The 8907-nt window shown below is 42.6% G+C and overlaps 1 protein-coding gene across 1 annotated transcript; it reads right to left on the bottom strand.

Moving 5' to 3' along the window:
• Positions 1-275: 275 nt before the first annotated feature.
• lipea (lipase, hormone-sensitive a) lies at positions 276-8284 on the bottom strand. Its single transcript, XM_041052612.1, has 12 exons — positions 8219-8284; positions 7867-8020; positions 5233-5480; positions 4798-5082; positions 4564-4654; positions 4295-4440; positions 4014-4199; positions 3574-3726; positions 3158-3302; positions 2702-2929; positions 2020-2411; positions 276-1329 (listed from the first exon to the last, which is right to left on the bottom strand). The coding sequence occupies exons 2-12, from the start codon at positions 7874-7876 to the stop codon at positions 1063-1065; spliced, it is 2151 nt and encodes a 716-aa protein (XP_040908546.1). The 5' UTR covers positions 7877-8020; positions 8219-8284; the 3' UTR covers positions 276-1062.
• Between the last annotated feature and the right edge of the window lie 623 nt (positions 8285-8907).

Genomic DNA, 8907 nt, shown 5'->3' with positions numbered 1-8907 from the left:
GCTTAGGTTTTATAATGTTTGGGTTTAAAATGTGTTGGGATTTGGTTATTTTGTCTGTAATAAATTATTCATATATAACTTAGATAACTGTTAACAAGGCCAAGAAGTTTATCAGGTGGTGGCACAGAAAAGGATGAGCTAACTGAAGAGGAAACACTCAGATTGTGTGCTGAGACGAGTCCTAGTAAACAACACGTACCTTCCAAATTCACTCCTAAACATAATACGTCCAAAAGATTCAAATACATACAAAGACAATATTTTAACGTCAGTAATCTTTGCAATTTTGATTTAATACAGGCTTTAATTATAACAATATAACACTGTTAAATATTTATAATAAGAATACTAAGAATTAATGCAGTAATAATTACAGTATAACAAGTTACTTTCATACCCACATCCAGTTACTCTTGGTAAATACAAGGTGAAGGCCTCCTTATCAATATGCTGTAAACACGTGACAAACTGGAAAAAAACAGGTTATACACTTAATCAAAATTATATAATAACAATAATAATAATAATAATAATAGTGTATCTGAAATGCATTTCCTGTACAAGTAAACCTTTAACCCCAGTCAGTTTGATGTAAAGCTTTTCCTTATACACAAAGACTATGCAAATACAGCAATGCTTTAAATTCAAGGCACAACAGCTCCTGTTACTGACACATATCAGTTTATAAATCGCTGCCAAGGCTGGTTTAGTTTCTGTCAGTCTGTAATATTTTCAATGTGCGTTTGATCTGCATCTTCAGCATGTAAATCTTAGTAGAAAAATACTAAGTGTTTCCCTCTTTCATCATCATTTGGGATCATATGAAAGCTGGTAGTAGAAATTTAAAGATTTTAGTGGCTCTCTTGAACATCATTGCCTACAGAAAGTGTTGTGCAGTATAGATTTCAAGTGCAGTGTCCCTAAGCTTTTACGTTTTTATTGCACTCTCATAACTCTCCCTGATTTGTTTCCGTTACTTAAACGTATTGCATCACTCTCACCACATTATATCAGTTCTCTTTTTCATCCAAATATAGCAAAGTCCCAAGACTGGCAGATAAATCAACCTGATGGATTGGTGCTCTGGAAACTCTCTTCCAACTTTGGCCGTTTGCGAAGAGCAGTTGTCGGTTTTTCTTGCTCAAAAATATTTCTCATTCGAGCCACACAGATTTCTGCAGCGACCTCCGTCTCCTTGGCGAGCTGCGATAGGCTGAGGAAGCCGTGAGGCAGGTCCTCCACCACCGTCAGACTCACAGGCTGGCCCATGTCTCGCAGTTTCTTGGCAAACATCACAGAGTCGTCCAGCAAGGCATCCAGAGCAGAGGCCTGTATGGACACATCGAGGAATCGGGAAATAAGTACTGAAAGCCCCAAACAGAAAACTGGAAAGATGCAAACTCTACTGAGAATAACAGATGGAAAAACAGGCTGGCTTAGTGTGCATGTGTGTATGAAACTGGAGCACAGTTATACACAATAATTAGGGTATGAAAATCACCTTGATGAGACCTGAAACTTGTTTGAGATGGTAATCCAACTACGTTAACATTTTCTAGTGAAAATGTTAATGTAGAAACCACATTACACAATAACAATACAGCTTCTCAGAATGCAGTAACATGAACCAAAACCTGCGGCTGACACGGAAGTGACAATGCATACTGATTAAAGTTTGCACTGGTAAAGCTACATTCATAATTTTGGGCCACATGTGGGCAGCAGAAAAAGCAGATGTATCCCCATGTTACAAAGCTGTATTATCAAACAGATGCCTGGTAACACACCCCAGCAGACACGCAGCAGCATTAGCATTAGATTATGATGTTATTTTGTACAAACATATGTAGAAAGATATGTAACTAGAAGCACAGGAAGATGCTCTGTTGTCTTTTGTTGGCAGGGTAGAGAAAGCTCAGGCTGGAGCTTGAAGCTGTGCTGCTGTAATGAGACACCATTTTAAAATAAATCAAGCTAAGTGATTGATCTGTCCTCTGGGATTCTTCCTCCCTCTCTTACCACTATGTGTACTGGTGGCAGGCCTCTCAGCAGGTTGTTTGGAGCCAGCAGAGGCGACACAAAAGGGTTCCTCATAATGGGACAAGAGGTCGGTTGAACAACAGCCAGGCACTTGGAGCGCAGGGGTTCAAAGCCCTGTGGGTAATCCATCTGATCTCCAGAGTTTGCTGCTGCGGTGTGAGTTGATGTCCTGTGGGTTTCACTGCTCTGGGACTTCCTCTGAAATGACGCCAGGGAGCGTGCGCCACCTGAACTCAGCATGGGATCCAGAAAGGACTGGATCCAGCTGGAGGCCCCCTGGGTGAGATCACTGAGCAGCACGGCCGTGTCTCTGCCCAGTGTGCTCAAACTGCTGCTTCCCACAGCAGGCTGCACCGTGAGGGATTCTGCACCTGGAAGGGAAATGATGTCAGGTTAGGAAAGGAAACTACTCAAACTACTAGTATTTAATGTAGAAGTGGTCACTTCCTTGACAGCAGATTGTTAATTATAATTTTCTTTCCTCTAACATTATCCAGTTTATATATAAATCCTTTTGATATTCTGTTTTCTGTTCCACTGGTGCCGGAAAGTGCTCTTGTGTTAAATGAGGCGTGAAACTGCACACACCTAATGTTGTATTTGTACGCATACGCACACACACACACACACACACACACACACACACTGTACACCCACATACCTGCATAGGCATTGAGGCACTTTGCAAGAACACCAAGAGGCAACAGTGGGTCAATGAGCGTGAGCAGGCGCGAGGGCGAGGCATCAGTGGTGAGCAAGGTGGCGGGGTAGGCAGCCATGATGCCGTCAGGGACTCGGATACCGCTGGACAAGGCTTTCATGGACACGGTGATGCAGAGGTTTCCTCCAGCACTGTCCCCCGCCAGACAAACCCGCTCTGCCGTGGAGCCTAGGAAACACAGGGAGACAGAACTATGAGTCTCTAATAAGATTAGTGATACGTTTCAATATGCTGGTTTAGGGTTATGTTGCTGTTTTAATCCAAATCACTCTTAAAAGCATAGTGCGATTTAATGTTTCCCTAAATATTAAGAGATTCATTATTTAATATGTTAAAATACAAGATATTAATTGCCCTGATTTACAATATCCAGTGAAGTCTGACTCATACACTTACCGAGCAGATGACAGTTATTCAGTGCCCAGCAGTAGGCGTAGAAACATTCCTCCAGGGCTCTGGGAAATGGTGCTTCAGGTGACAAAGAGTAGTCGACAGAGAGGACAGGGACGCTCAGCTCCTTCGACCAGTTCCGAATATAATTCTGATACACGAGGGGGAGGATAGAGAACAGAAAAAAGGTGTGTGATGAAGTGCAAACCAACAGCTGCTTATTTTCATTGCATTTAGTAAATAATTTGTTACTTTTCCAGACTGTGAAACAAATAAATACTATTATTACTACTATTATAACAGTATTAAGAGTATAAGTAGTAATATAAGTAGTAGTATTAACCATATGATTTGAATTTTTACAAACTTCTACTGCAGCTGTAGTGAACACCAGCAGTCTTGCACAACTTTCTGTACTGTACCTCATGGGATCTGGACGTCTGGGCTACAAAACCTCCTCCATGGAAGTGGATCAGCAGCCAGGGGGAGCGAGGCTGCTTCTGTACCCAGGGGAGATGGGACACAGAGATGGGAGGAGGGCTGGTCCGCGAAAAAGCCAGCAGCTCTTCACTGTCCTACAAAGTTAAAGGATTAAGGGATTAATAAGGCAATTAATAATAAAGAAAAGGAAACAGAAAAGTTGTGTCAGTTTGTGAGGTTGTTTGGGTTTAAGTTTTAAATGTGTACCCCTTTCCACCATAAGGGGGGGCAACAGGAGACAAAAAGTTCATGCACATACAATTTCTCATAAATAATTCATCGTGCTCTTCTTCTGCCTTCCCCCTGGTTTCCTGTTTTTCCTGAGTAACGGCAGAAGTATTTTATATTTTTTCTTCCCTCTCTCAGAACTGTAGATACGCACCTGTCCTTCTCGGAGCTCATAGGAGATCAGGCGCATGTGGACCGGCCCGGGGCCCCAGTGGGCTATTGGAGGCGACACAGTGGCTGTTAGACTGGGGTCTGAGGCCAGAGGAAGGCGTAGGGTGACAGGAGGCACAGTCAGTGTGAGGTTCACGTGCACTGGGTTAGAGGCTATTCTGTTGAAGCCCTGGACAGAGAAAGTCAAGGGAATGAGTAGTTAGAACACTGAAGAGCAGTTCAGGTTATAACAGAGTGAAGAGATGAGTGTTTGACCCTGCCTACTGTTATAAGGCCAGACTCTGTGAGGTTCCAGAAGGATTTCCAGAACTGCAAATCCAGGTTCTGGGTAATGCGTTCGAACTCAATGCCCCGCAACTCTGGATCAATGACGTACTTCCCTGATGTGAGGAGAGAAAGTGCTGCCATACCTGGAGGGAGAGAAAAGCTCCTGTTAAAAATAATCACACCTGAAAATGCCTGAACAGGACCCGAGAATTCAACTTCCATCAACACCAAAATCAATAGAGTCAATAAAAGAAAAAAAGACTCACCCAACCCCGACTGCTGTTTACCATACGTCTCTCCATATGAAACCATGCTTATGACAACGGTCTGGAGGAACGGACGAAGGGTAGGAGAGAACTGTGGGAAAAAAAAAAGAATTATGCCCCAAAACTAAAATGTTACACTTACATAAAAAGTGTTAAATGATTGATCAGAATAAGAATTTGAATGAGATATCTGCACTCCACTGCGCTGAAGAGAAATCAGCGTCGTTGACTGACCTGAAAGCCCAGACAGCGTCCATAGAAACATGCTTTGTGCATGGAGCTGTACTCCTGCACAAACCTGCGGCTCAGGTCCCCGTCCTGCGGGGAGTACAGCTGGCCGTGGTCATTGTCATTGACCAGCCGTTGGGCGAGGTGGAGCAGGGCACGCAGCTGGCACAGGGCGCTGCAGTACGCCTCCATCTCAGATGCATTGTGGTCTGCTCTGAAGAAGGCACTGTTGTAATTAGAGGCAATGTAACGGCCCTTCTGAATGATGTGAAAAAGGCAGGAGTGTAAGACCTGAAAGAAAAAAAAAAGAGAAAGAAGAAATTTGAATTTTCTTAAAAAAAATGTAACCTATTATTATGAGTTCTCATTTTTGTTTTGCAAAAAAATTAATTAAAATGCACGTGTACCAGCAGTGAGTAAAAAATATACATCTAATCATACCTTGACCAGGGTGCGGTAGCCATTCCCAGGCGTTTGTGCGTCAAAGTCATAGTGGTGGTAGATGGCGGTGAAGCTGGCGACCACAGGCTCCAGGGCTCGGCCGTGCTCCTGAATCTGTCTCATGCATGTGACCAGACGCGTGGCAACAGCGCCGTACGGCAAATCAGAAGGCCCACACAAAACAGAAATGTTGTCTTCACACATGGTGTCCAAGGCTGCAAAGACAACCTTGTAATCCATGTCTGAGGCTGGACGAGAAAGGGACAGAAATGAGAGCTACTGTTAAAACTTTGTGTTTTCTTTAACCTCCTTTATATCCGCCTCAGGAGACACTGACACAGCAGTCATGTGACGTATATCTTGAAGAAAGGGACAATCAGCCTCAGGGTAAACACACACAGATCATTATGACCTCATGTACTGCAACACATGTCAATACGCTGATGATTATACTCTCGTTATCTATTTGGTCAAGGGTTGAAGTTCCAGTACTGCATGAGGACAGAACTTTAAAACTAGGCTGTTGTGTGTTGACATCAGGAAGACTAGATGACTGTGATGGCATCAAATAACGGAGATAATTTTAATCACAACAAACAACAACAGGCCAGAGGTAGAAAAAATTCTGAACTCTAAGAGTGGGTCTTATCACAAAGACGTTGGTACTCAAACATGACGAGAATATCTACTATTAGACTGAATGAAAATAACTTTATTAATCTTAATATAAAGAGTCTGTTCTCTTCCTAGATAACTGACAGAGTGAAAATGAGCACATTGTGCGGACGTTTCAATTTGCATTCTCAAGCCAACATGCAAATTAACGAGCACACAGCTATGTGCTCTAAAGTGAAGGCCTGTAAAATATATGAAATGATAAAAGGAAGCAGTGACCAGTCTACTGTACATTGGTAAAGATGAGCATTACACGTTATTTATGACATTAATTTAAGCTTGATGATGATGATTCATACATACATTCGTCAACCATTAGGGACTTTCCCCTGTCTTATCGCAGATATATTGTTATTTGCAAATCTATCGGCTGACAAGTAACAACAATTGCAATACAGATACTGTACGTCAGCGATGACGTGTTTGAGGCCATTTAAAGACAATGTCACCATTACAGTTTGCCCACCAGGGAAATACTGACAAGTTTATTTTTCAAATGCAAAATGTCCTAGTCACAAAATGTCTTGGGAATAATTATTTTATGAATCAAATATATTTTTATGTACAGTACCAGTCAAAAGTTTGGACACACCTTCTCATTCAATGGTTTTTCTTTATTTGTATTACTTCCTACATCGTAGATTCATACTGAAGAGATCGAAACCACGAAGGAACACATGAGGAATTATGTAGTTAGACCAACCACAATATGTTTTATATTTTAGATTAGTAGCCACCTTTTGGTTTGATGACAGCTTTGCACACTCTTGGCCTTCTCTCAATCAGTTGAGATTTCCCACGTTGAGACAGATAGGCAACATCGGTATAAGATCACGTCAGGCTACAGTCCTGTCAGCCACATACAGAAATCTGAGGCTGCAGTGGGCAAAGGCTCACCAAAACGGGACAGGTGAAGACTGGAAAGAGGTAACCTGGGCTTTGCAGATGGTAGGGTCAGAATGCATTGACCCGACATGCCTTGTGTCAACAGTCCCAGCTGGTGGTGGTGTGGTGTTATGGTGTGAGGCGTGTGTACTTGGTACACTTTGGGCCTTTTAATACCCATCAATCATGGTCTGAATGCCACGGCCTATCTGAGTATTGCTGCTGACCATGTGCATCCCTTCATGGCCACAGTTTACCATATTCCAACGGCTACTTCCAGCACGATAACGCACCATGTCACAAAGCAAAAGTCGTCTCCGACTGATTTCATGAACACGACAATGAGTTCTTTGTACTTCAGTGGCCTCCCCAGTCACCAGACCTGAATCCATTAGAACACCTTTGGGATGTCGACATGTTTCCAACATGTTGTTGAATCCATGCAACAAAGAACTGATGATTTTTTTTTTTTTTAAACAATAGCCTTCAGTTAGTGAGTTCAAATGAGTGTAGCATCAGCTTCAGTGATTAAATTCTTTTGTTTTCCAGCTGAATCTCACAGTTTACCAAAAACAAAAAGCCTCTGACTGATGAATCGCTTCACCGCAGGCACAAACAGCTGACACTGACGCCTGGGATCTGTCACTGCCCGACACCGTCCGGTGTCACTTTCCAGCCCAGATATCCGCTTCTCATGCCGCTAAAACGCCTCCACTCGGGTTCGGAGCTTCCCCCCGGCGGCGTTAGCTCCTCTCCATACTGTCGCACAAAATACACCCCTAACAACAACAACAAAACAAAGCAAAACAAAACAAAACAAAACCAAAAAAGCTAGCTAGCGACGAACAGCCGTTCGCTACCGGTGACAACTTCAACCGTAAGTTTGCTGTTCGTCCTGTTGCTTCCTGTCTTAAAAACGCCCAAATACAATGACGCCGTTTGATATCCGTCGCTAACATCCTGCGCCGGGTTAAAACCAAACACGACAGATATATGTGTTTATATACGCGTGTGTGTGTGTGTGTGTGTGTGTGGATATGTGACTTCGCAGTGTTTTACAGGGACTTTACTCACCCACCAGCATCCTCTTCCTCTGTCGCGTTCTGTCCGCGCGGCCGCAGAACGCCGGCTAACGTCACGTGTGCGGAGCGCGAGGGTTCCGCGCGTGCCCAACAGCAACAGGTAGGCCAATTGTTAAGGTGCAGTGTAGACCATGTTCTTCGGCCCTCTGTGCTTCGACACAGTACATTTGAAATAAAATAATGGAAACTACATTAAAGGCCCAAGTCTCAGCTTTAATTCGGGCAGGTTTACATCGATATAGAAAGAACTGTGTGGGAGATACAAAAGTAAATGAACAGGTGCGTAATTTGAACTAAATCATCACATTTAGATGATAAAATTATTATTGACATAAACATATCACCAGATGTTTTGTAGTTTTCCAGGTGCTGTTCTCACAGATCCTCGATGCAGCCACCTTCGGTTCTGGCTTGCTGTGGGGTCTCTCTGCCTTCAGTCTGCTCTTCATCACTTAAATTGAAATCAGGTGATTGACTCGGCCATTCAAGGATATTCCACCTCGTCACCCTGAAAAGCTCTTTGGTTCCCTGTGTGCAGTGTGACAATGAGCCAGCACAAACAAAATGAGGACCCTGAAACTGAAGTATTTCGTTATTTACATCTGTTCTTTGAGATGAGATTATGTTGAGTCTCTAGTGGCCAGTGCAACATGTGTTGGTGAAGTTATTCAGTTGCTTTATGCTCATGCTGTTGTTTTGACCGTGATGAAATGAAAACTGGTGACGCCCAAATGATTTAGCTATTGGAAAATAAGAGTTTAACTCTACAGTGTGGACTTAGAAGTTTGTGCTCTCACAACCCTTCTAGCATTTTCATCATCTAATTTAAAAAAAAATAATAAACTGTTTGTGTTCGTGAGTTGATTACACCAGAACAACTCATGAGATATAAAGAACAATATATTTTTGATAAAATACAAAAATATGGAAAAAAGCTAAAGTATGTGGATACACTTGTTAGCATACTTTTTTTTAATTGTAAATTGAAAAACTTTGGGTATTGGGCTGCCACCTTGGTCTTTTAGAAATAGCA

This window comes from Toxotes jaculatrix, chromosome 13 (assembly GCF_017976425.1).
Source record: "Toxotes jaculatrix isolate fToxJac2 chromosome 13, fToxJac2.pri, whole genome shotgun sequence".
NCBI classification, from domain to species: Eukaryota; Metazoa; Chordata; class Actinopteri; family Toxotidae; genus Toxotes; species Toxotes jaculatrix.
The sequence above is the reverse complement of the archived record's forward strand: the minus strand, read 5'-3'. Positions and strand labels throughout refer to the sequence as shown.

Bases quoted from the DNA above. Each gene is read 5' to 3' on its own strand.
- lipea (XM_041052612.1), bottom strand. The intron at 2,412-2,701 runs GTATGTGGGTGT...TTTCCCTTCCAG, and splicing joins GTGCCTCAATGCCTATGCAG to GTGCAGAATCCCTCACGGTG. The intron at 1,330-2,019 runs GTAAGAGAGGGA...GTGTCCATACAG, and splicing joins TGCCACCAGTACACATAGTG to GCCTCTGCTCTGGATGCCTT.